Raw genomic sequence first — 27,988 nt, forward strand, 5'->3', positions numbered from 1 at the left:
GGATTAGTTAAGAGGCAAAAAGCTTAGACAAAACTGCTTAAATATTTGTAACTATATAAATAATCTCTAAATATTGGGACCCCTCCATAGCAGAAGGTATTCCAGTAATTAAACTATAATATTTTATCATATTGTATAACATACAGAAATTAAAGTATAAAAATTAATCTGAACATTTTCCAAGTCTAATTTGTTAATTTATTAAATTAGTTTCCACTAAAGCGTTTACTACTAATCCTCTGTGTTTCCAACTGATAAAAATATTCATACTAGACATAAACAGAGGCTGGTCGATTACCCCAAAAACTGTACTCATGTAAGAGCAGTGATGCTTCAACTTATTTCTACTCAAGTCAAAGTAAACATTAGCCATCAAAAGATTACTCAAGAATAAAAAAGTATTTGGAAAAATGTCTACACAATTACTGAGTAGCCGATCAAATTATCAATCATTTAATATTTAAAAATTACATCACCAACACGTAAAAGTGGAAATTTTACTATTTTAAGGACCAAAATTACAATTTATATAAGTAACAAAATCAGGCAAAATAAAAATTTTCTAAATCAGTTTCTTACAATATAAAACCTCCAAACCTTTAACAAAAACTGCTGGTGTGTGTTGGTGTCTGGTAAATGTTTGGTTAAAACATGTTTGTTTTCCAATAAGTAGAGAATCCAGAAATTTTACTTACCGTAAGTAAGAGTAGCAATACTTTATAATAAAATTAAACAAATACAAGTAAAAAGTGTAGCATAGTAGAAATACTCCTAAAAGTACATTTTGCTTTTCAAAAACGTTACTCAAGTAAATGTAATTAAGTAAATATAACTAGTTACTGCCCAACTCTGGAGATAAGACAATTTCAACATTGCCATACACTTAATAAAATGATCTGAAACACTTTCTGTATACACAACATAATTTCTCTCAAACATTGTTCACAAACCTGTGATGCGTTTTAGATCTTAAGAGTTCAGCTCATGGAAAAATGGGAGCAAACGAAAGTGCTGCGTTTATGTTTTTGTTCATTGTACAAGTCTAATCAGACATATTTTACAAATTACAAACACGAAACTAGATTTTAAAAATTATGGTTTCTTAAAAGATTTCTGTGCTCTTTTTAAATTAAAATGTGCTGTTAAAAATCTCTTATGTTTTAAGTTATTTATTCCATTCCTGCAGACAACAAATTTTTTGTAACAAATTTGCCTCACCACAGTTTACAACTTACTTCGCCTCATAACAGTATCTGGTAAAACGTTAAATAAAATGATTCGGGTCAGTTGTTCCCAGTTTTAGAGTTAGAGAATGAATTGAAATGTGTTTTAGAAATTACATTTTTCTACAGACACGTCGACTATCACAAACACACACAAAAAACAATAGTATTTAACAGTGAAATTACACACATATTATGGATCTGGTGACAGACGTATCCAAATCAAACAACATATTTACTCTTAAACGCTCACAACTCGACTGTTTGGGATAAATGGATAGACAATCTTTGTGTTTTCTTACCTTTTTAATCCAACAAAAAGTAAACGCAACAAACGATAGTTTCTTTGCTTCAATGTCAGCACACAAGAATCCAGATATCTAGCCAGCTAGCTAGCTAACCTTCGTCTTCCATAAGATACGGAAACTGGTGCTCTTGGGAAAACTGTCATAGAGCAGAGCGCCACCGCGCGGTCAGGAGGCCACATTACACTATTTAACTGCACACTTCCCATCAGAAAGCGACTCTGAAGCACCTGTCGCTCAGCACTCTGGAGCTTTTTAACATGACCTGGACGTATGATGCGGTATATAATATCAGACATATGCAGAAGTTATAATGCAGAAGACAAACACACAGTTATTTTTCATCACTTTAATTACAGAATACTAAAAATAACATTACATAAAATGTCTTTTTTCAAAGAAACCATTGAATATTACAAAGGTTGTAAATTTTGTAAAGTTAGGATATAAAATCTTTGAACTGTGGTGTATAATTGAAAAAGAAAAATAAATTTCATAAAATGTATATATTAACTGTTCTACTACATTAAAAAAAGATGAGATGGGGACACAAAATGCAGACAGACGAGATGAGTGGACACCGCCATTACTGCGGTGAGCTCTCCTTTCAAAGGAAGCAAAGACCAGAGATGCACAGCACAAACCACAACCAGCTCTAGTTCTCCAATTAAGCTCATTCACGAATAAAAAAAAAAAGAAAAAAAGGAAAGGGGAAACAATTTACAACACAACTGAGCTTGAGAGACGGCAAAAAAAAAAAAGTGACTTGGTGACTGCTCCCATTATTCACACGCACCTCGACTAAACTGGCCTTGGTTCCGTTAAAATACGTTTTTCCTCCTCAAAAGGTTCACTGTACAGAAAAAAAAACAACCATCCCCATGAAGCAAGGGAATCTGATCAGGCATCTTTCAAGCTCTTTACACAACCAGCACTATTTTCTACTGTACAACCCACCAGGCAGATTCACCAAAAGCAATCAGGACGTCAACATTAAAGGAGGTGAGAGACACCACGGGAGGGGAAACATGCATTATTCAACAGTGTGCTTTCTTTCTTTCTTTCTTGCTCTCCTATGGTGTCACTTCATCGTCAGCCCTTGTTTTATTTCAGAAAATGTAAGAAAAATGGACATTCAGAACCCGTTTCCCCCCCTTCATGTCAGAGAAAAGCTGAGGGGAGGGTTTGCTTTTCCAAAACATGTTTCAAAGTTTCACGATATGGTTTTAAATCATGCTTTTCCTGTGAAGCAATTAGTGGTTTCTGTGAGAGAACGTGATATGAGAAGTAGGGAACAGATGACCAAAAAAAAACAACAGAAAAACGGACATCTGAGACACGCTTTAGGAGGAGGAGAGGCGAGTTACCAGCAGAGCTACTTGTTTTGGCTGGTCTGCTGATCAGAGGTTCCAGCTGTAAGCTTCATAATGCTGTTCAGGTTCAGAAAAGTCCCCCTGAGTTAGTGCACAGAGTCAGGCGGCCCGAGGCCCACTGGTTTAGAAACCCACGTAAAGAAGAGTTGAGAAAAAAAAAGGTATTTTGAATCAGATCAAGCTTAGAAGAAGGTCTCCGCTTTGGAGAAGGTAAGCCTGACTTGAGTTTGCAGTGGATGTTAGTGTGGAGGAACATTCAGGCTTAGCCGCCCGAGTCCGGTTGTTTTTCCAAAACCTCTGAGAAGTAGGCTTTTTTTTTTTTTTTTTTAAACAGATGTGCGCTTTGTTTTGCCCAACTAGAAGATGGGCTTAAACCGTCCCTTCGAGTCTTGATCCGAACATCGGTCCCGATTCAGGAAGTGGTCAGGTCTGCCCAACAGGCCAGTGGTTTAGGACCCGGTCGGGTGCTGGTGTAGTACGTTACGCCGGCTGTGCGTCGGTCGGTCGGTCAGGCAGACAGGTAAGACAGGCAGGTGGGCTGCGATGCGGCGGGGAAAAGGGGCGGGGTTAGATCAATGGAGCCGTGTCCATCAGGCCTTTGTTTGGGTCCAGGCTGGCAAAGAACCGGACATCCCGGTCCTTATCAGACTGCAGAGCCATGACGGTTTCTTCCAACTTGTCCGAGTAGGGACAGCCTGGTTCCTTAAAGTAAGCTGAACACAAAAACACTCAATTAGTGGGAAGAAAAGCTGTAAAGGTGACCTGTTGTGCTTTCTTGACCAGGTTAGGATCCGTCTACGGGCGATACAAAACATTCTTAATAATGAAATTTTAGTCCGGTCACCTCTTTAGCGCCTGCTGTCACTTTAAATCCAAATAAGCTGCTGTCAGCCACGACCCACAATGCAACATTTACACTTGCGTGTGAAAACAGATGTGCAATTATATAACCATACATCTGTGAAAAGCATTAGTAGAGACTCCTGCACGACCAACAAGAATACAGTAAGTGGGTTGTGGATGGTTGGCCAACATCTATCCATCCATTTTCTATACACCCTTGTCCCTCAGTGGGGTCAGGAGGGTTGCTGGTGCCCATCTCCAGCTAGCGTTCTGGGCGAGAGGCGGGGTCACCCTGAACAGGTCGCCAGGCTGTCGCAGGGCAACACAGAGACACACAGGACAAACAACCATGCACACACACACTCACACCTAGGGGCAATTTAGACAGACCAATTAACCTGACAGTCATGTTTTTGGACTGTGGGAGGAAACCGGAGTACCCGGAGAAAACCCACGCATGCACAGGGAGAACATGCAAACTCTATGCAGAAAGACCCCAGGCCGGGAATCAAACCCAGAACCTTCTTGCTGCAAGGCAACAGCTCTACAAACTGCACCACTGTGCAGCCCGGGTTGGCCAACAACACAATGTTTTTCTTTTCTAGCAGCCATTAGCTGCGTTTCCATCACCACAATTTGACGTTTTAAAAATACATGTACTTAATGGAGGTACGGAAATTTAGAAAAAAAAAAATCTTTTTTTAATAAAAAAGGAAAAAGTTTTGGTGCTAGTTTGAGGTGGTTTCTGTAGCCATGTCAACCCTCAGTTCAAATTCAAAATATTTCATTGATCCCAAAGGAAAATCAAATGTTGCTGTAACTCATAAAAAATTTTCAAAATTGACTTATTTTGGTAAATTGAAAACACTTTTTGCATGTCATGACTAACAACCGGCTGTTGCTGCTCCGTCAAACCACGAAAAATAAGACAGGAAGTAGTTGGAGTCTGATGGCGTGGCATGTTTTTTATTCATGTCTGATTTTAATTACGTTTTTTTATTTAAAGGCAACACTAAAGTTATGTTTGCTTGTTTTTTCTTTTTACATTTGTGGAATATGAAAAAGTTTTGCTGGAGATCCGTTTGGGTTGCTAGGTAACGGAGTAGCAACTCAATAATTGGAAGGTTTTTGAAATGGCTAATTTTCCAAACACTAAAAAACATAAACTTGTTGTCAAAAAATTGCCGGGTGTTTGTTTGTACCTCAAATAGAGGTATAAAATGCGCAGAAAGTGAATTTTGCATAATAGTTCTCCTTTAAACGTATTGTTTGTCGAATCATTGAGCTCATCTCCAAGTTACCTTTCTCCATGATGCTCTGCCGTAAAGCCTTGGCCACCAGAACGCGGACGTTGGCCACCGGGTCGGCAGAGAGGCTCAGCAGGCTGGGCAGGAGGTGCTGGCTGAACTGCTCCATGGGCATACAGTCCTCCTCCACAATGGCCTTCAGCAAAAACACAGAAACACTCAGACTGAGCTGCAACCAGCACCCAGGGAAAAAGTATTTATGATGCAAAGATGTGACGAGAACAGAAACAATCTAATCGGACCGGTTAACCGAGAAATGGCTTTCTGCCAGAGTTTTACGGTCAAAACGCATTCTCATCCGACTGGAGATTATAATACTGACGTGACATAAAACAATCATTATGGTGTAAAAAAAACTATTTTACAATAAAAAAAAGATTTAAAAAAGGCATCAAAAGCTATAGAAATATTAAAATAAGTGGAGGAATGTACAGACCTGGCAGATAAAAGCAAACGCCTGCCTGCCCACCCACTTGGGACAATGGCAGAACCTGACTGAGAGTTCGTTGATGAAGTTCAAACCAAGTTCATCGGCCCCGCATGCGTAAAGCTTCTGCAGGATCTCCACTACCTGAGAGCACAAAGCGAAAAACGAGCCGTCAGCCTACCGGGAATAAACAAGCATTTTATGGAAGAGGATTAGGAGCACTGGAAGGAAAAAAAAAAGAATTATGAGCGGGAAAAAAACTGCTAAAAAGGAATTCTGAAGAATTTTGAGAAAATGAGAATTTGAGATTCAAGATTCAAGTCAGAATTTTGTGGGTTAAGATGGAAAAAACTACATCTTGAGGAAAACATACAGAAATCAAAAGGTGAAGGTAAAAAAAAAAACCCAGCAACAAACAATATTCCCAAAGGGGGGAAAAAGACAATTTCCGTGTGAAACAAGAAATATTGGAAAATAAGAGAACTGTGAGGAAAAAATAAGAGGAAAAATACAGAAATATCAGTTTTACAGTTAAAAAAAAAAAAAAAAATTCCACAGGAGAAAATACAAAAAAAAAAAAAAACATCAAGATTTTCCAAAAATTCACAATATTTTCTTGTCAATTCTTTTTTCAGAAAAAAATTCTGAGAAAAAGAAAATTGAGAACAAAAACAATTTTAAATCAGAATTTGGAGGGAAAAAAAGTCTGAATTGTTCATATGTTTTTCCACAGAGACCCTAAAGCTCATCTGCAGCTTTCTACAGATGAAAGCTACAGATGCAAATTGTTAGAATTTGCAACGTAAAATCTGCTGCCCACATAACAAATATGACCAATATATCAATATCTGAACATTTTACATCTGTAATTTATTTTATTTTCTTCTAAAATACTTTTCAAACTCACCAGTTTATAGGAGATCCACCTGACCTCTGACACTTTGTCGGAGCAAAGCGTGAGCGCTATCTGTCTGAGGTAGTCGTAGACGTCGTAGTGGCTGTACAACTCTATGATTAGGATCAGCTGCCTGGAGGGAAACACAGACAAAAGGTAAATATAGTCAACTAAAAAGTAAAAAGGAACAGCACATTATGACAAATAATAGAACATAAATCAAAGCAAACTTACTCTGCCAGCTCGTATCTGAATCTCCAGTTGCGGCTGTTGTCCGTCACCATGAACTCCTGCAGCTGGTACAGATACTCCCTCCTCTTGTCTGCGTGCAGCAGCTGCAGGAAGTTCAAACCAGCTTCGTTAGCAGAGATTTAATGAGTACTTTGCGTCAATTTTCCATCAGTTGAACCAGAGATGTTACCTTCAGGAAGTCGTACAGGTGTTTAAGCACGCCGATGCGAACCTCGTCCAGGTCTTTGAGGAAACCGTTGAAGATGGGCACCAGATCCGCCGCCGTCAGCTGATCGCCGAGAATGACCGCCAGTTCATGGATGGAGAAAGCCAGAGTTCGCCGCACCTTCCACTGAGCGAGAAAATGTTTAAAAAAATTGCTGAAATCTTTAAGCAATGTTTAGTAAACATCTAGTATAATTTTGAGGAAAGCTGCAATTCAACCCGATGCAGCAGTTGAACTTTTTTAACGTTTAAATCTGCTGTGACTGGCCCGTCACAGTAACAGAAGTTGCAGCAATGAACAATAATTTGGAGACCAACGTCAAATAATGGTAATTACATAATAATGCAAGAAACACATTCAAACTTTAAATTCTGGTGAACATTTAACATTGGAACTGGACGACATTTTAAATATCCAAGATAAACAAAAACAACAGAAAGAACAAATACAATTAATTAATAAGTCTCTGTAAACAAAATTGTGTTTTTAATAAAGAGTTAGCTGACACCAAAGCGCCAGACTGAAGACTTTTATTATCCAGTTTTTGGTAAAAAGAGGGAAAAAAAAGCAACAATAAATCATCCAAATGGAAATTATTACGTTTGTTTCAATTCATCTTGCTATTAATTGATTTATTGCGACAGGCCAACCTCAGGCCTCTAAACTCATCACTGTTTTTTTCTTGTTGCAGCAGAAATCAAACATTTTACTAAATTAAAAAAAGAAAAACAATCTGGTTAAAGAATGTTTATAAATTTCCTCCCATTTGTGAAATTTTTTCTCCCATCTTCAGTCAAGCAGAACTAAAGTTTTGTGGCTTAATAACTGAAAACAGTCTCAGACTTTTTAGCCCAACTAAATAACCTGCATTTTAATTTATGAAGAACACAAAGTGCACTCTTACTACATAAAAGCCACATTATGAGCAAAATGACAACAGAAGTAGCTGAATCTGCCTTTTCCAACAATATCTATCAAAGAAAAAATATAACAGAAATAAGTTTTAAAACAGAATCCCCAAATTTTAAGCAAAAACCTTAATATTTAGGCTAAAACACTGCTGTTAAGAAAAACTGTGGAAAAATAAAATCCAAGTGAAGGATTCAGTGGTAAGTCAGGAGTTTCCCACAGTGGATCTGTCAGAGAAACGACTCTGGGCATGTAAAGACAACACCAGCATCTATTTGTCCCAACATGTCCTCCAACTATTCAACTTGAAGAAAAGCCTGTAGAGCTGCATGGACTTTTAAAGTTGTCAGGATGGAATCAGCAGCAGCGTGAGTGAGAATAGAAATATCACATTAACAGAAGGAGGGCATAACTATTGACTATTATATAGCTAAAATGTAATAATAATTAAAACGTAATTTTAATTATAGTCCAACTACTGAAAAAACAAGATTTCACTGGAAAAGTTGCTTCTGTGTCAATTTAGTTACTTTATGAATTGTTCATGTGTTTAACACACATTTTCCTTTGAAAACTTTCTATACAGATTTTTATTTAAAAACTTCTAAATGCAAAATGATTTTTTTTGTACAATTTTGGCTCCAACTGTTTGTTGTCCTTTCAGTAAATCGCCTTTTGAGTTCGTATGCTCCAGTTAACAATGAATCTATTACTAAATTAGTGAACGGTTATTTCAATAATTGATTCATCACAACCGTTTCAGCCCTAGTTTCAAGTATCACTTTTCTGCAGAAATTGTCTTAACGCCTCAAAACGCCGTGCTTGTGGCTCAGACAAGCCAAGTTATGTTTAAGAAAAATAGGAATTGTACGAATCAGGCTGACGAACAGGTGGGACGATGCTGTTCGAGCTCATTTCTCAAAATCTGCAGTAGCACAGTTCATAAACCGTTAAAGAAATTGTTTTGGTTATTTTTGGGACGAAATACTTAATCCACACTTTAAAAATTAAAAAGAAAACCCCTTTACATGTAATCTAATGCATCCTAAAAAGTTCTCCCTCCTCAGGTTTTAGACAAAAACCCGCATAATCACGCCTGTTAAAAAGTTAACCGCCACCTGATTGGCTGCTCAAACAGCTGCTTGAACATAAAAACCTCCCACCGAGATAAAATCTAGGCTGTAAATAATCGTCTCTGTCAGACTGTTGGGCCGATTTCCTACCTGAACATCACTGGCCAGCGTTTCATACGTGTCCTTGAGGCAATGCCAGTTCTGCCGGCCGAGCGTGAGCGCCACGCCGGGCAGGCTGAAGGCACAGTGTTTGGCTATCTCTGTGTCCACCGTCTGCGCCCGGGCCGGGTCCGTCATGGACAGGTACTGATCCAACAGCTGCTGGGGGATAACGTTCTGCAAATACGGAGCACAGGGAGAAAGATTTTAAAAAATAATCATGTGAAAGAGAGAATGTGTGGAAAATTTACAGGCCGGCGTTTTTAAACTGACCTGGATTTTGGGTTTGTCCTCGGACCCTCGGGTTTGTATCACCTCTACCTCCTCGATCTCTATGGGCTCATCTGATTCAGACTCCTGAGAAAAATGAAAATACAGTTATAGAGCAAACCAAGCTGACTACATGCAAAAAACACTTCAAATTAAAGGTGCAGCTAGCAGTTACATTAGTAATCCATTATTCTGACGACTAATCAAATGAGCAGATATAAAATATTGGCACATTTTTCACTTAATTACTGCAAAGAAAGAAAGAAAGAAAGAAAGAAACTAAGAAAGAAAGAAAGAAAGAAAGAAAGAAAGAAAGAAAGAAAGAAAGAAAGAAAGAAAGAAAGAAAGAAAGAAAGAAAGAAAGAAAGAAGATTCAGAAAGAAGGGATGGAAAGATGTTTAGAAGGATGGAAGTGTGGAAGAAAAGTAGGAACTAAGTAAGTAAGGAAGGAACGAAAGAATGAAGGAAAGAAGGAACAAATAAAGAAAGTAAGATACGAAGGAAGAAAAAGGAATAAAGAAAACAGGAAGTTCAGAAGGCAGGAAAGAAGAAAGAAAAAGAGGAAGAAAAGATCTGGTATGAAAAAAAATAAATCAGGTTTCATTTTTTAAGTCATGTCACCCAAAAACTATTTCTTATCTACATGTGACCAAATGTTAACAATCTGAAGCGCGTCTTACCGGCGCTGGAGAGTCAGGAGAAGACTCCTCTTCCTCTTCCTCTTCCTCCTCCTCCTCCGGCTCCGTCTGCGTCTGCTCATCTTCCTGCTCTTGGACCGGACTCGGCTCTGTGGCTGGAGGAGTTTCTGCCGTTTGCTCCTCGTCTGTGCTGGTTTCCTCCGTTTCATGCGGCTGAATATCCGTGGATTTGTCCTCCTGCGGGCTTTCGGGGTTGGATTCTAGTAGTTCCTCTGCTTGCTGTTCAGTCGGGCTGTTGTCTGTTGGGCTGTCGAGCTGTGCAGCCTTCAGAGCCGCTGACAATACTTGAACTTGAGCTGGGAGGTAAACGACGTCTGTAATTAAATCCGCATTCCCAGAAATCTCACCGTACACATTCCGGCATCAAACACTCACCTTGCACATCTGGATCATCAATGTGAGGTTGCAAACAATCCAAAACCTTCTGGATCTGATCACTGGTAGCTTTGACATGGCTGGATTTAGACTCTGAACAGTTTTCTTCTGGTTCCTCCTCTTCTACCTTTTCCTCCATCCCTTCCTCTGATGTCTGACAGTTTAGCATCTCCAGTTCCTCGCTGATGTCAGGTAGAGGCTCTCTCCAGTAGTTGAAAGAGTTAAAGCTGTCGTCGGCCTGCTCCGTCTCTTTTGTGTTTTTAGCATTGTTTGTAACCAGGGGGCTGTCTGTCACAGCCGAGCCGGGAACAGAAAAATGGCCGCCTTCGAAGTGGTTCAAGTCCTCGCAGTCTGGCGTCGCCAGGTGCTCCGGCGACGGCGTGGCCCGGCCGTCCTGGTTGGGAGGCGTGTGTGTGATGGTTCTGTCTTTGTGGCAGCTGCTAATGTCGGAACAGTTCAGGGAGTTCAGAGAGCAGTTGCTGCAAAGAAATACAAGTTCAGAAACAATCAGCGCTTCCCATTTTGGTAACTTTACAAAGTTATATCTGAAGTAGACAGTGCGGTTCGTTTGGTGAGGTGTGAATGCGCAATTAAACTCAAAGAAGCTAAGTTTGGTTGTAGTGAAGTCTGGTGTGGTTCAAATGCATATTTGAACACCAAACTGGATGGAAACCACTCTAAAAGCAGGAAGCAAACTATAATGCAGGGCATTCTGGGTAAATACAATTAAATCTAAATAGTCCAAGTGGCAGAAATGGGCCTTGGTGTTTTACCAATGAAAAATCCTAAACGCGTAAAATTCAACACCAGAAATGGTGCAACCCTGAGCGCAAAGAAGTTACACTCAGTCTTCTTCAAAGGTTTTCAGTGATTTTTAATGCAGCGCCGCCACAGGTGAGGAAGTGAACAATTGTTGTCAAACAATCCAATTAGTTTGGATTGTTGACAAAGCCAACCGCACCGCATGATAATATGACAAATATTGCAATTTTGGTTCCCAAGCGAACTGATTCTACTGGACATCAGGTGTGAAATTCCCCTAAAAATCTCTACAAGCAAGATTTCTGTGGTTAAAACAGAGTTTCATTTGTATAAACAATAAAATCTGTCTACGTCTATTTTTTTGGTAATGAAACTTAACGCAGAGGAAGAGAAGAACAGGCTGATCGTCATGTTTCATTAATAACCGTGATTCATTCAACCAATGACTAAGCTGCAGCTTCCTCAGCCAAGAAAACATCCGATTTAGTCCGTCTGAAGCAAAAATGTGACAAATTTGTGCATGATAAACTATTACCACACACATTTCCTAAAACAAAAAGAAAGAAAAAAAACTTTGTAACTCATTACTCATATCTGCTTTCCACTGAACAGTAGAAAACCAATTTCACAAGTTCCAACAATTGAGGTATCCATGAAACGTAGCAGAATTATTTTCCACAAATCTTTTTCAGCATCTGCAGGAATCTTAACTCTGATCTTTATGAATAATAATTAATAATAACTGGACAATAATTACAGCTTTTAAAGGGGAATTGGATAGTTTTACTAGAACAGACGTTTCTGAATGTAACGCGGTCAAAAAGGAATTGCTTTGTGCCACACAGACCCTCCTGGTGGGTTGTGTTATATAAAGGCACCACTAATCTGAAACGAACTTCCAGAAAACTGCAAAACAGCTGAAACACCGAGTTCCTTTAAATGGAGGCTAAAACTCCACCTGCTTAGAGTTACTTTCTGACCATTTTCACACGTTGAACCATATTAATTAGGATCATCTCAACGCTAAACTTGTTGCAGCAGCGTTTCTAAAGTAGCATTTTTTCAAAGTACCACCATAAATGATCCTTGGTTCCTGAAAACACTTGAATCAGTACAATAACCTCTTGAACCAAACTGAGGGTTGAATGACCTAAACAACAGATCAAAAACAGTAAATCTCTGTTGTTAAACTTGTCTATTTTCAATTTTCAATAGTTTAGCAGCAAAAAGGTCAAAAGAGTTGGAAATGCTACTTACATTGTCGATATATAGTTTGATTAAAATGTAACCAATTGTGATTAATTAGTTGTCACCACTAGTTTTAATACATCTAAATCAATCAGTAATCTGAAGGAATGACACTCAAACATCAAGACAGTAAATCTCTTTACTCAAGAGTGATGGTTTATTGTCTCAGATTAAATAACTCGCCGTCAGACTTCCTGTTGTCCTGTAGAAACATCTTTTCTACTTTTAACTTGCAGCGTTGTGCTGATGAGAAGGAAACTAAAGCTACCATCCAATCCGCGGCTCCTGATTCAGCAGCTATAACGGGAAAGCAGTGCTTCTTGTCAAACGCAAACAAAACAACGCCTTTTCCTTCGATGGGGCGCTAAAGTTGGATGGAGAACTCTTAAGCAACTTGATAAAAGTGGTGTTGAAAGAAGTTACGTGACCACTGCTTTGCAACATGTTGAAATGACCGGTTTTGCTCAACTGTAGACATTTTGGAAAGCTTTTAGAACAAACATGACATAGAACACCTACATGTGATCCAGAGTCATTATAATAAAAGCTCAGTGATGGTCTTACTTGTCCGTTGTACACCTGGGGACCTCTGGAAGAGCACCATCTTCCCTGAAATGAAGGCCTGTGCTGGAGGGGTTGGCAAAGGTGGAGATGAATCTCCCCAGAGACTGAAAGGCAGCCTGTCGCACCTGAAGGTGGAAAACGTTTGTTTTTACAAGACTGAATGAGTCAAGAAACCACAGTATTAGATAAAATATAATTTGAGGATAAAGGCATTTTAAATGGCGCCATTTCCTCTTTTTTTAAAATTTCAACTGTCACAAAAAATGTCCCAATCATTTTGACGCAATCATTTACAGTGCAAACATTTTTCCCAGTTTGTGAGACTCACCCAACGTGATTGGTCACTGATGAGGTTGATGAACAGCGGGGACAGTTTTGAGCGTCGCACCTCTGGAGAGGTGGAGTTGGAGACGGTCATGAAGCACTCAGCACACGCTTTCCTGATGCCCCAAAGGCTGTCGGAGCACAGGTTGAAGAACTTCGGCATCTGCGTTAAAAACATAAAACAAACTGTGAGATTTGTCGATAAGGACAAAATTTAAAAAACCACTATGAAAACAAATGTAAAAAGTATTCTGAAGTCTCTCACCAGAAGTTTTTCTGTCGCTTCCTGACCAACAATAGAGCAAAATTCCCCAAAATTCCCTGCACACACCTGTAAACAAGCATGACGGGGAGAAAATAGGGTCAAACACTTCAGACAAAATTTAATAGTTTAAGTATGTTTTGATGAGATGTACTGTGATTATTATGAGCTGCCCTCTACTCAATTCTAAATTTGTGCATGGGGGCATAATTAAAACAGAATTACAAAGGGAAAATTCAAATACTTGGCAATGTTCAACCACATTTGCAGCCCCGACACCAACTGGCACCAGTTAGACAGAATTAACATTCCAGAGGGGAAACAACGGCGTAGTGTCAGCAGAGCCGCTGGACGAAACAGAACTGAGGCCGATTCACAGACTGAATTCACACTGACAGAGCAACACAAACAGAATTAAACTTGACCTCACATGCCTGCTGTCTGAGCCGTACTTTAGGCTGCAACACGACAACTAACCTACAAATCATCTTCAGATTTCTGAATGTGAAAAGGGAAAGGTTTTACCTTGCGCACTTGGAAGAGTCTGGCGTCGCTGCAGAGGTCGCAGAAGCGTGGCAGCAGCAGATGCTCCACTGTGTCTTTGCTCAACATGGTGACAACTTTACACATGATCTGTGTGACGGAACGAAAGCACATCAGGAGCTCAAGTAAAAGGAGCTCAATAAAAGTCATCTAAATCAAACTGGGTTTATTTCTATGCATTGATGCTCTTTAATGATAACATAAGAAAGAAGAAATGGGTCAAATGAATAAGTGTTTCTTACAGCAACTGCCTCAATTTTGTAGTCATCATCACTGCTTGGTTCTGTCAACTCAAGCAGAACAGGACAAACTTTGGTCTCCATGTCAGCTTTAGAGATGAGGCCCTGCTCCAACAAAACCAGCAGCGCTGCCTGACTCGTCTTCCGCACCTGCAAACGATGAATGGGTCAATTGTTAAGTCAACATGCAAAAACACAAATGCTCTGTTTTTAAAATTCCCAAAACATTCTTATTTGTACTTAAAATGCTTTGCTTAGTTTTACAGTTCACCTAAAGAAGTGATTTATTTGAAACCTACCTGGTTATTTGGGTCTGTAAGATACCGGACCACAATGGGTACCAAGTATCTTGAGAAGGCGGCTGGGAAATTCGGCCGACTCTCGTGCAAAAACATGGCAATATTAGGAACTTGCTCCATCAGCTCCGATCGCACAGTGGGCTCTAAGCACACACATCACAGCGTCAATTTAATAAACCACAGTAAAACAAGGCAGCTGAAACAAAAAATGACAAGAAAATACATCTACCTCCATCCTCTGACATTCTGGCAATTGTCTCCATGACACTGATAAAGTCATTTTCATTGTCACTGAACTCTCGAAGCACATCAAGCAGGCCGCGCGCCACGATCTGCCTAGAAAGCAACAGCTCCAAGTTAGTGGTATGCCTGCCAATACCTACAAGGGTCAAGTTCGCAAAGCACAACACGCAGCTCCGAAAGCAACGCCAAGTACATTCCACACACATCTATTTCAAAATGAGAGGATGGCTTAGCCCTGCACATCAGAGCATAAAAAGCATGAAGACAACAGCTGGAATCAGTAGCTGCAGGGCCACATGAGACAAAAACAAAGGACTGTGGGGTTATTTATGAAAGCTGCATCAGGCAAAAACAGTCTGAAGAACATAACCATCTTTAAAATTAAAGAAATTCTACATATAAAGAGGTGAGGAAACATTCAAACACTTTTCTGACATTTTTTCACTGAAATTAATTTCAGTAAATCTTCAAAGCAAAGTGTTGCTATCACATAATTTCACTACGTAACCTAATGCAATTTACTATTTGGACCATGAACATTTTTTTTTTATTGCTGCACAATTTCCCAGTAATGATTGACTCCGGTTAATATCCTTTCCATGTAAATACTAATTTATTTGTTAACATCTCTTTGTTGCAAAGACGCCAAAATTATGCTGCAGATACAAAGAGATTTTTAAAATGTGTTTCCCTTTAACTAATGCATATTTTTATTATTTATGATTTTTTAGAGAACACAAGTGAGTATCATTTGATGAAAACAGAAATACTGCTTTATTAAGAATATTTGTTACTTCTGATAAAATAAAAAGCCAAGATGGTCTTCCTTTTTTAAGAGGGAGAATTGTCTGAGCATTTGTTTGATTCTCAGACAAATGTTAGATTGTTTCCTCTCTAAAACAGGTTGACCTGCAGCACAGGTTACTGCAGGTCAACCTGTGCTTGACCTGCAGTAAACAGGTCAAGCACAGGTTGCAAAAGAGGTGGCGATCTTAGTGTTTGACCTGTTTTTAGAGGACAGGAGGATTAGCCGCCTGAACACAGAACTCAACTTACCTGTTGAACGTATTTTCGCTGAAGGCGTACTTCTCTAACCTTCCCAGAGGAGTTAGGTTGTCTTGTCCAGCATCGAGGAATGCTGTGATACGGATGCCATCGCAATCTGCAGCGTAATCATCAAATCCAACTATGGGTGGAAAAAAAATGATTTTGTTGTAAGCTAGATCAAAGTCAAGGAAAATGTATAGAACAGCAGTCTCATGTGACATTATAAAAAGTTTTATGTCAGAGGTAAATTGCAGGATTTTCTTGAGCATGAATATTCTGCAATTTAATAAGATTTACTTGTGTGTAATTTATTTGGCTGATGTAAATTAGACGTGCTAGGCTGTAAAATTGCAATGATAGCACAGTATCAACGCTAAAAAGTTGTCCAAAAACAAAAGAGCCTCTAGGCAGAATAAAATTCATTGTGTTTTTTTTTTAAAATATAAGTGTCTATATGTTGTCATACAGATTCTTTGATATACTTACAGTCGTCCAGATCATCATGGCCATCTTCAAAGTATAAAGATAGACCTGCAACAATAAAACAGTAGGTGGGGAGCTGAATTTATAAAATATAAACGTTTGGTGAGCAACAGCGTTGCATCAGGTATGACTGACTGCATTTGTTCTTTTTTTGTGCCTACAATTTAAATTTTAACACAATCAATCATGGATTGCAGTCTTTATCATAAATGATAAAGACTTTGGTGCAAAAGATAACTTCTCTCAACTCAACATCTAAATTGTCTTTTAGCTACATAAATACACTTTTGCTTTACTAATTCATATTTTGTCTGATATATTTTAGTATACTTTAATATTACATTTCATATTAAAACATTTTTACTAAGCAGAGCTCTTAGAATAAAATCAGAGGTTTTCAGGCTGAAGTTGTTTGGAAGATGTGCCGTTCAAAGGTGGATAATTCAATTATGTGACAAGATGATCATGGGATCCAGTATAATATTTAGTAGCGTTATCGCTATTGAAAAAGCCTCATATCCAGTTCATCTCTCCTGTAATAAGAAGTTCAGTCTGCTTATTTATTTTTTAAATCCATCCATCCATTTTCTTTACACCCTTGTCCCTTAGTGGGGTCGGGAGGGTTGCTGGTGCCAATCTCCAGCTAATGTTCCGGGCGAGAGGCGGGGTCACCCTGGACAKGTCGCCAGTCTGTCGCAGGGCAACACAGAGACAAACAGGACACACAACCAGGCACACACACACATTCACACCTAGGGACAATTTGGAGAGGCCAATTAACCTGACAGTCATGTTTTTGGACTGTGGGAGGAAACCGGAGTACCCGGAGAAAACCCACACATGCACAGGGAGAACATGCAAACTCCATGCAGAAAGACCGGGACTGGGAATCGAACCCAGAACCTTCTTGCTGCAAGGCAACAGCTCTACCAACTGCGCCACTGTGCAGCCCGCAGCCAAATTACACAGAGAAGATATATGAAGATAATACCCATATTTTGGCTTAATAAAATGATAGATATGCTTAAAAATGATCGAATAACCAAAACTGAACAATATATTGAATCTTAATTGCTTTATAATGTCAGCGAATGCAGCAAACACAACAATGACAATAATTTTGGATGCAGCATTTTATTAGGAGACCATGTATTCATGCTGAAAATTGATAATATATTGGAATAGTTAGATGGATTAACCGCTTTTAATACCCTCAAGTAATATATGTTTATAGTAGCTGAGATTTTAAAACTAACATAAGAGTTTTAGGAAACTTGAAAAAAATTGTAAGCACTATTATTAAATGTTTTCCTACAAATAACATTACAGAGTGACAAGAAGAGAACCTGTTGTCCGCCTTACAATTTATTACTTGTATCTACCAATTACTTGATCTAATTATTTATAAGAAACCTGATAACGATCTCAAAACTCTGACATCTCTCTCAAAAACAAAAAATCTGCAGCCAACACAAAACATTGATAAAGAAATATTATCTGCACGAGTATTGATACAACCGACTGTGATATGTTTACATACTTAATTCCCTTATATATTAAAAATTACAATGTTTGTCTTTTATTTTACTAGAATATTGTTATGTACTTAGCCTATATTACTAATAAAGAACTACTGCTGATGGGACATTTCCTGCATTGACCAACACACTCTAAACCTACTTGATTTTATTAGAGAACAAATAAAAAATACGACTTTTTATACCATTCAGTAATAGATACATCATAACACCAGAAAGTTCAAAGAGGACACCAGGAAAGGATCCAGGAGGCGAAGCCTGTGTTTACAGCTGTTGAGGCTAAGGAATGTGTTCCAGATTTAAAAACACCCTAAAACTTGGAACGATGTTATGGAGCTGGTGTTTTACAACTTAAATAGAAAACGTTGCGATAGATTTGAAGGCACCAGCAATATACCCAACGACCAAAACCAAACAATACACTTTGTTATGATATATGGCAGGATTTGTCAGCTTATGGCTGACACTGACTGTGGCTACCCGGCTAACGTTAGCTAAGTTAACTCGATAGCATTTGCTTTTACAACAGGTCGAAAACCATCCAAACAAAAGAGATAATCTGTTTTTACATCAAACTAACTCGGTGATTTTATAATACGGCATTCTCAATTTGAAAATAATTTATCAAAGCACGCTTCTGAAACGACCCATTTCGACACTCCTCATTAGCTTTCGTTAGCGAATAGGCTAGTCTTGCTAAGTCTGCTAACACGGGTTGTCCAAGCCCTGCGCTAGAGTCGGCTTTCCTAATTTACCATTACACCAAACAAGTGGTGAAATAGTTACTGCAGTTCAAGTAATACAACTCTGAACAATAAAATGGCACTTTATCTAGAACAAAAAAATCCAAAAGTTTGTAAGAAAATATGGTTTAAAAAAGTGTTATTACCTGCCATCTTGAGTATCGGCTCGGCTCTGCGGGCTGCCTATCTGCCTTCTAATGCGCTTCCGACGACAGGGGTGCTTTTCATGGCCGGGGTGCCTTTTTCGATACAACACCGTCCGCCGTCCCGTTATGGGCTGTCACTCAAACACGGCAACAAACTACTTCCTGAAAGTACTTCCCAACGCTGCCCTTTACCGACTAATTATGTTTTAAACAACTACTGTTACTGTTGTTTTGCAGCTCTGGTACAAACTCGACATAACTGAGCAAAAACTGAGCTTTTCTTTGTGCGCCTTCAAACAAAAAAAAAGAGAGGCTATACAGTCACGTGACTGTATGCCGTAGTTCAAGATGGAGCCTGCGCGACTCAGCGGCTTCGCAGTTAGCTAGCTAGCTACGTACAATAATGACAATATTTAATGAAATATGAAGGACTTCGAGACGTTTTGATGCGTACAGTGGGATTTTTTTTGCCTAAATCGGGATGTCCATTTACAGCTTTTGGTCACTATGAAGCTATAGTGTTTGCAAACAGAGACCACCTGAAGAATATTCAGATAAGAGAGAAGAGGAGAAAATTGTACATAATCTCAATCTAATCTCGCTTTAAGATACAACGACATGGCACTGAGAGAGCTGAAAGTTTGTCTCCTTGGGGTAAGTAACGGTGTCGATTTGTTTAAGGATAAGATGTATTTGTGATGTTCCAGATCTGTACTTACGTTTGTAATCAAAACTACATTCAATATGATCTGACGTGAAGGTTTAGCAGGTACACTTTAAACATGATTTTAGGTCTTGTATACTATTCAATTTGTCATAAGTACTATTCTTATATGTACGATAAGCACCTTGAATTATCAGCCTGTGTAATTAATAGGTTAATGAGATATAATGAGAATATCAGAAAAAAAGAACGAGGACAGTCAACCAGCTAAAAATATTATATCAGTAAAGACGGAAATAATCTGTCAGTAGCTTAATTTAAACTACTGACTTTTTTACCTAAGGAAATAATATGAGCTCACGGTTCCTGTTTAAGACTAATGATACTACATTAGTAGTCTTCTTGACTAATGTAGTAGTCAAGAAGAAAATGCCACAAAATAGTTTTTGTCCATGCTTAATACAAACTCTCTTTGTTTTGTTTCTGCAGGATACTGGAGTTGGAAAATCAAGTATTGTTTGTAGATTTGTGGAGGACAGCTTTGACCCAAATATCAACCCAACTATTGGGTAAGTTTCCCCTGTGGCTTATGTACTGTCACCTTTTTTTTTTTTTTTTTTGCTTTGGGAGAATGCTTTCTTAAATGGTTGGTATTGATTACAGTAAAAGCTGAAAAGAAGCATTATGTTGACAGGAAATGGGGCTATATTATTTGAGAATTATTTTAAAATGATATTTTGCCAAAATCTTTACAACAATATGCAAGTTTTCTGTTTCTTATTAGATGCAAACTAGGTCTACTGGGTGTTTTTAAATATAATTTTGACATTTAATTAAGAAAATAACTTAATAAGGCTATTAATACAAATATCCCAAAACTATTATCCATCCATCCACTGTGTTTATAGTTACAACAACTTTTAATTTTCATTTGGCATCAATAGAGTATTTTTTAATTGCTTTGAATTAAATTTATCTGAGATCAGGACATAAAAGTCACAGCCTGAAAAGAGAAATCCAGATGTCCCTCTTCCCAGCATCACTTTTCATGTCATTTTGTGGGATTTCTAGGTGTTCCTAGGTCAGAAAGACATTATCGTCCCTCCAGTGTGTTCATGTGTCTGCTCCAGGTTCTCCACCCAGTTGAATGGGCTTGGGAAACCTCAAAAAGGCGTCCTGACGAGATGCCTGAAACACTTGAGCTCACCCGTTTTGATGCAGACGACCAGCATCATCCCACTTGAATCTCTTACCCAACCTCTGGTCTGAGCCTGACTTCTCTCCAGCTGATTTCTGCCATTTGTGTCCAGCATCTTGCTCTGTCATTCATGAATCACTTGTCATACCATAAGTCATTGCTGGAATGTTGATAGACCAGAATATTGAGACGTTTGGCTTTCGACTCGGCTAGTTCTTTATCTCAACAGACCACAGCAATGCCCTCGCTAAGGGCAGCTATCCATCGTCACTGTTCATAAAACAAAAGGAGCGTTCCGTCTTTTCTTTGGTAAAAAATAATGGCTTCTGACTTGGACCTGGCTTCAATTCCAGCTACTTAGCACTCAACTTCCTGTTGAAGGCTTGAAAATGCAAACACACATGACAACCACTTAATTGGTGAAAAACAAACACTCTGATCTTCCCAAAACAGCCTCCTGCCTACTACTACTACACCTTGACACTATGAACGGGATCTGGAATACTGGGCAGTTCTAGGAGAGTCCAATCCGTACAGCGAACAAGATTGATTTTGTGCCAAGAATCCCAAGGTTTTTTTTATTGATGTGCAGAAACTGGGTACCCTATAAAATCCAGCTCTATAATATTCTCCATCTACTAATTATTATAATTATAGAGTTATAATATTTAAGAGATCAATACTTGTAATGTTTCTAAACATTTACAGAAAATAACAGCACTACTAATACATTTGAAAAGTGACAAAAGATTTTTAAATGCATGCAGCTAAAATAAATGCAACTGAGCAAACTAGAAAAGTAAAACAACTTTTCTAGGTTTTTTTTACTTACCTAGAAATGTAAAAAACCTTATTTATTTATAATAATAATTATTTATTATAAATAATGTATTTATGTATTATTATAAATAATTTATTTATAATAAATAAATAATTAAATAAATAATTATTTATTATAAATTATGATTTATAATAAATACATTTTTATTTATTAATAAATATTATTTATTATTTTAATAATTAATTAAAATGTGATGTTAAAAATAGATTTTTTATTATTTACATATTGATCAGAAATTAAGTACAAATATTTCAAGTGGGTACATTTAAAAAGTAAAGATGGTATCAACAGTTATCAAACATTTATTGACTTTATTTTCTTGAGCCTCGAAAATAAACCCATCCAAGATTTTCAAATTAATTTAATCATCTGCTCACTGTTCCCAACAGCGCATCGTTCATGACCAAGACAGTGCAATACCAAAACGAGATGCATAAATTCCTAATCTGGGACACGGCAGGACAGGAGCGGGTAAGTATTTAAAAAATTTAGTTACTCTGAAGTTGAAGTATAACAAAATTTCCATGTGTTTCTAAAGCAAGTGAAATAGTTATGTAGCTCTAACTCTGTGTGTGAGCCCCTGCAGTTAGCTAATTCTTCTGAAAGGGGGCAACATTTTCCTTTCTATAGAAGGAGGTCTGGAATATTTTCTGTGTTTTTTTTGTTTTTTTTTTTACCGGAGAGGGATATTTGTTTTGTTTGAAAGCCAAATACATATCTACCATATTTTGTACTTTGATGCTTCTGGTACGTGTTTGTCTCAAAATGATGTCACCCCTGACACAAACTTGACATTTGTTCATATATAAATGCATTTCTTTTCTTAAAATATCTTCTTGGAGTTGATAGAAGACGTATAGAATAAAAGCGAATCCACGCTGAAAGTGAAACCAGCCCAGTGACAGTTATTTTTTTTTGTGAAAGGAGCAGCTTTCTCCTTTGACTCACTGTCTAACTCTTGTCCCTCTGTGCCTTAGATATCCAACATCACTTCCCTTTTTTCCTCTGAACTTCCCTTTCTCAAGCTCAACCTTCTGCTATTGTGATGTTTTGTCCCCTGCGTCAGCGCTCTCCACAGAGCTGAGATAAGATGCGTCTTTCATCCTCCTTCCCTCTGGAGGATTCCTCTTCCTTGTGCTCTTCAGGGGACATCCGTGCAGACCTATTTAAGATAAGACAGGAGGATGAACTCGGCGCCTCAGCCCTGTGGCGTGTGCTGCTGATTCTGGTGTATCTTATCTGACGCTTTCTGCCACTGCACCAGACTGTCCCCTGTTTTTGTTTTTTTACTTTTTAATTAGGGCTGCAAATAACAATTGTTTGAGTAAGTGATTATTCTATTGCTAAATCTGATGATTAATTGAATAACTAGATAAAAAAATGTGCTGCATTCTGCAGATTTTTACACAATAGTAAAAATACATAGGCAAGTAAATCAGTTCCTTTTTTGAATAAGAAAATAAAGATTTTCTTGCCTAAAATGCAGTAACATAGCATCCCTCTCGTGCACATACAGTCATTTGTAGCAAAGGATGCAGGATGTTTCAGCCCCATTTCTTATGCACAACAATTTCAACCTCTTGATCCCTTAACAAGTCCACATGTATAAATGTAAAAGAGTCAAATGCACCATGTGTTCCTGGGTTCCTGTTTCTACAAAGCGGCTGTGGTATCTAAAGGCCTCTTTGAAGCTTTGGCCTGTCGAAATCTGACAAATTGCAAGAAAGGAATACGAAACCAGCTGAAACATAAGTGCAGCAAGGGAAGTCTCTGAGATTCCCCAAGTTCAGCATTCGTATCTTAAAATCAGATCAGGCATCAAGCGACAACTGATCCCAACTGTAACCCACCAAGCTTCCGCCGCTGACTGCCCTGTTTCACAGAAATCAAGCGAAGTGAAGCCTCACATCCACTTGGAAAAAGAAAGTCCCTTTCGTACACCCAGCTTGTGGTTTCAGCTATTAATCAGCTCTGCCAGGGTATCACTGTAGTTGTTTTTTTTGCTTCTGTGTGGCCAGACGTCTGGCCTTGGTGTGATTGCTCTTCGGGTTCAGGCGGCGATCGACCACACAGGTCTTGCTGTGGCGAAGCCCCAACATTCGCCAGCGAAACAGACAGAGCTCTCCTCAGTGCCGCTGCCAAACAATCCCAAGCTGGATTCCTGCTGCTAGACTTTAGGCCAGTAACAACTGTAATTATGGGGAATGTGCGCTTTTCTGAGGTAACATTGTCACTCCAAGACGAATGGTTTGTTTTGTTCTATTGTGAAGGAAAACCGAATTGCCGCACAGGCTGGGTCACCCAGGATTTCGAGTTTCTGGGTCGTTGCTTTCCAAATAAATATCATCAGTTGATATGTGACACTTGAATTTATCAGCTGCAGAGTTACCCGTTGAAACCAGAAGTTTACATGCACAGGATAAAAAGCTAATTCTCTCTGTCTGAAGGAAAATAAGGCCAGACTTCACTTGTTTTAGGTCAGTTAGAATTGCTAAATGTCAGAATAATGAGAAAATATGACAGAGATTCATTTTTTTATGTCATTGGACATATTTTTAAGTACTTGACTGCATTGCCTTTTAGCTGTTTGACTTGAGTCACGCTTTTAGGGTCTCCTTTCCCAAGTTTCTCATAATAGTTTGCTGAAGTTCTGGTCCTAGTTCTGGTCCGCTCCTCCTGACAGAACTGGTGTAAGTGAGTCAGGTTTGTAGTTTAGTCATTAGACTGATACCAATATGAACAAATATTGTTAAATATCTTTTTACGTCATTGTTTTGCTGGATGCTTCAACAGCAAAAAGAATATTTAAAAAAAAAGCCTCTACATATTGTATTAAAGGTTTTCTTTCAAGTAACAGTAGTTTAATGCTGTAATGCTGAAAGTAGATAATATCTACCAACAATATGCAAGACACTTTAAACAAATCAGTCTTTTATTTTAGTAGCATAATCTCACACATGCAACAGAAAAATAGTAATTTCCTTTAGAGGAATCCAAACACTATGAGGCGGGTTTATTAATGAGGTCAGGTCTGAGCTGGGGAGAGTTTTATCTTTAAACTCCAGAACCGGGTAAATCAGAGTTTACACATTCTGCACAGGCTGTTCTGATCAAGGAGTGTCTCCATGATGCATTTGGTTTAGATCAAATCTGTGATCGTTCATAAATGTCTACTTGTTAACATCTTTTGACACTTTCTGCTCCTTTTCCCCTTGATAACATCTGAACGTGTAAGGAGAAAAGACTTGCACTGCTTGATTTTCTTTTTAAAACGCACCTTTTTCGGGTTGATCAGAGTTTTATTTCACTTGCCACAGTCCAGCTCAGTGATGTCATTTCTGCGTCAGTCTATGAAAAACCACAATCTGTAGGAGGTAATCGTGTAAAACTGTGCAGTTCTACTGAACTGATATATTTAGCATTCGTATATCACAAAATGAATGACAGAAAGGAAATGAAGGTCCTCATTGATGCGTCAGCGTCGATTGTTTGTAATAGGATTATTTACAGTCACATTCTTCATTCTAAATCCTTCTCACATTTCATTGGATTTCAAGCTATTTTCAGGATTGACGATGTCTGAGTATAAAAACGGTTTAAGCAGAGATTAAACTCACTGCACAGTTTGGACTCATCATTTATGCCGCTTCCCTTTCAAAGGTCCACACAGCATTGTTTATTTATTTATTTTTAAACAGCGTTTCTCATCTTCCCATAGTTTCGCGCTCTGGCGCCGATGTACTACAGAGGTTCAGCGGCGGCCATCATTGTCTATGACATCACAAAAGAGGTGATTTTAAGTTTTCTTTTTTCAGCTAATTAGCTTTTTACTTTCATTGCATTTGTGCGAAAAGAAATAAAAGTTCTTTAAGAGAACAAAACCTTGCAAATGATAACATTTTTTAAATTAATTTATGCATTTTGACATGAAAGTGGCACCAATCGGGTTGTGGTTTATAAAAATAATGCTTCAGTTTTCCTGTTGTCCGTGGAGATTGAGCTTTATGCGCCTCTCCATGCGTTTTTCGTTTATAGTAACATATTTCTTGTCTCGTCAGGACTCCTTCCAAACTCTGAAGAACTGGGTGAAAGAGCTTCGCCAGCATGGACCTCCTAATATAGTGGTCGCCATTGCTGGCAACAAGTGTGACCTGTTAGACTCCAGGTGAACTTTTACTTGATCTTATACCGTGTTTCCCCGATAGTAAGACACCCCCGATTGTAAGACGTATCGGGGGTTTCAGGGGGGTCGGCTAATATAAGCCGTACCCCGAAAGTAAGACGTACCCCGAAAGTAACGAAAGTCTTACTTTCGGGGAAACACGGGGTATTGCCGCCTCCCTCTCATCTAGCTGCGCGCCGCCTCCTGCCCACGTCCGCACCGTCCCCCTCTCCATACATCACCGCGCCGTCCCCTGCACTTCCTTTTATAAAACTGTTTTGTGGTGAATACAATACTGTTCAGGTTGTTAATAAATGTTAATTTTATGGTTAAAACAAAAAATTCGAAAATTTTTTTCCAATATAAGACATACCCTGAAAGTAAGACATAGTGGGGCTTTTGGGGATAAAAAGAAAGTAAGACACTGTCTTACTATCGGGGAAACACGGTAGTTATGTTTTGAAGTTATCTGATGGTTATTACTCCCAATTCACAGCAATAAAGAAAGTGGGGCCAATCACATTTCAGAAAACTCTCAATTTTTCCTTCAAAATTATACAAAAGGGATTCTGTTAATAATTTATTTCACTGTTATCTTCTTGAACATTGATAAACACTCTCCCTTCTCCATCTGTTAAATTGTGAAATCTTCTGTGTGTTACCAGAAAAAAAGAAGTGATTCCTAGTGAGAGAATTGGTTTACAGGTTGCTAAACATTGTTTTTAATTTATCTTGTATGTTTACAGAGAAGTGCCAGAAAAAGATGCCAAGGACTACGCTGATTCCATCCATGCAATCTTTGTGGAAACCAGCGCCAAGAATGCCATAAACATCAACGAGGTGTTTGTAGAGATAAGTGAGTTTTCTGCTCTCCACCTCAGCATAACTCCTCATATAATTATTGTTTTATGTTTCTGAAAGCAGATACCTTTTTGAATAATTTAAGATTTTTTTTTATTAAAAAAATGTTTCAAGAGCTTTAAGTCGGCATAAATAAGTCAACAAGTAAAACAAAAGTGAAATATTTTCTTTTTGGTCCGTTAAAAAAATATTTACAGTCTGATATTTAAATTTCATCCATTTCATTTGGATTTTGCATGATAGACTAGCACAATGTAGCACATAATTGCAAAGTGGAAGGAAAACAATTTATGGTCTTCATTTTTTTTCTTCAAAATAAATCTAATAAGTGTGGTGTGTATTTAGTTCAGATTCTCCATTGGATGTAGGTCTGGATGTTAATTTGCTCATTCTGACATAAATTTGCTTTTATCCAAGCCAGTTGTGCCCAAACATTTTGTTGTATGGGCCAAAATTGTCAGGAAATAATGGCCGGGGCCTAAAAACGTACACTTCTTTATTTTTAAATGCTCAAAATAAATTGTATGTGCTATATATATTAATTAAAAGAGTAAAGTAGTTGGATATTTGTAGAAAATGTATGTGCAAATTATTGCAGATCAAAGCACAAGGGCCACACTTTGAACATCCCTGATCTAAACTAATGGTTAGGATGGTTGTTCTGCTAGGAGGTGACCTTTAACCCCAGTATTTTTGCAGCCTCCAACAGTTTTTCTTCCATAATCTTTTTCTGTAATTTGCAATGTGTTATCAGAGCAACATCCCTGCTACTTCTGTTGTAAAACATCCCCACACCACGATGCTGTCACCATCTTGTTTCACAGCTTGGGTTGTGTATCCAGGATGGTTCGCAGTGTTGGTTTTACTCCAGACGTAGTATTTTACATGCAAGCTAAACATTTACATTTCAGTCTCATTTTACTAGAGCACCATGCGGCTCGTTGCTTTGCCTGTATGTTAAGGTAGACGGTCATTTTTGTTTGAACAGCGCTCTCTCTTCAAAGCCTGGGATATTTTTTGGAAACCTATCCTGTCTGCTGTGTTGGTGCCTTCACAGAACAGCTGGATTTATACTGAGATTAAACTAAACACTATTTAAATAACTCCACTTACTTATTAGGGGGATTCTGATATCAGATTTGTTTTTGCGCAGCAAAACTAGCTAAATATAAAATACACAAGAATGTACTTTCTTCCACTTTGTAATTCTGCGCTACTGATTATTGGTTTATTACATACAATCTCAGTATTGTGACAAAATGTGAAGGCTCATATCAACGTGTCTGTGTTTCCTTGCAGGTAAGAGGATCCCTGTTGCTGACAGTGCAGCAGCAACATCAGGCAAAAGTTTCAAATTGGGACGGCAGGTCTCAGAGTCTCGACGGACATGCTGCTGATAATTTTGGTGGCTGAACTCAACGCAACCTAAGAACTAAACGTTACCCACCCTGCTACTCTCCTGGTGTGCTTCAGCTTAAAGGCACAACACACTATAAAATGTTTTTTT

General features: G+C 38.4%; 3 protein-coding genes across 4 annotated transcripts in view; 1 reads left to right on the top strand and 2 right to left on the bottom strand.

Annotated features, from left to right (window-relative positions):
- Window positions 1-1,660, bottom strand: part of cox14 (cytochrome c oxidase assembly factor COX14) — a 9,629-nt gene extending 7,969 nt beyond the window's left edge. Inside the window, exon 1 of one of the 2 annotated variants that reach the window (XM_008408906.2) lies at window positions 1,525-1,660. The gene's annotated coding sequence lies outside the window, so the exon portion shown is untranslated. The remainder of the gene's footprint in view (window positions 1-1,524) is intronic. The other variant, XM_008408905.2, reaches the window with a different exon arrangement.
- A 202-nt stretch (window positions 1,661-1,862) lies between these two features.
- On the bottom strand, window positions 1,863-19,017 carry ppp4r1l (protein phosphatase 4, regulatory subunit 1-like). The gene is made up of 20 exons (XM_008408912.2): window positions 18,756-19,017; window positions 16,332-16,376; window positions 15,855-15,984; window positions 14,785-14,891; window positions 14,556-14,698; window positions 14,260-14,406; window positions 14,000-14,107; window positions 13,478-13,543; window positions 13,217-13,375; window positions 12,889-13,013; window positions 10,315-10,793; window positions 9,922-10,235; window positions 9,245-9,328; window positions 8,963-9,148; window positions 6,795-6,956; window positions 6,608-6,708; window positions 6,386-6,506; window positions 5,488-5,622; window positions 5,046-5,187; window positions 1,863-3,614 (listed from the first exon to the last, which is right to left on the bottom strand). The coding sequence occupies exons 1-20, from the start codon at window positions 18,760-18,762 to the stop codon at window positions 3,469-3,471; spliced, it is 2,907 nt and encodes a 968-aa protein (XP_008407134.1). The 5' UTR covers window positions 18,763-19,017; the 3' UTR covers window positions 1,863-3,468.
- Window positions 19,018-19,115: 98 nt separating this feature from the next.
- Window positions 19,116-27,988, top strand: rab22a (RAB22A, member RAS oncogene family). Its single transcript, XM_008408913.2, has 7 exons — window positions 19,116-19,409; window positions 19,909-19,988; window positions 21,848-21,929; window positions 25,177-25,248; window positions 25,517-25,623; window positions 26,367-26,476; window positions 27,781-27,988. The coding sequence occupies exons 1-7, from the start codon at window positions 19,374-19,376 to the stop codon at window positions 27,876-27,878; spliced, it is 585 nt and encodes a 194-aa protein (XP_008407135.1). The 5' UTR covers window positions 19,116-19,373; the 3' UTR covers window positions 27,879-27,988.

Source organism: Poecilia reticulata, linkage group LG5 (assembly GCF_000633615.1).
Source record: "Poecilia reticulata strain Guanapo linkage group LG5, Guppy_female_1.0+MT, whole genome shotgun sequence".
NCBI classification, from domain to species: Eukaryota; Metazoa; Chordata; class Actinopteri; order Cyprinodontiformes; family Poeciliidae; genus Poecilia; species Poecilia reticulata.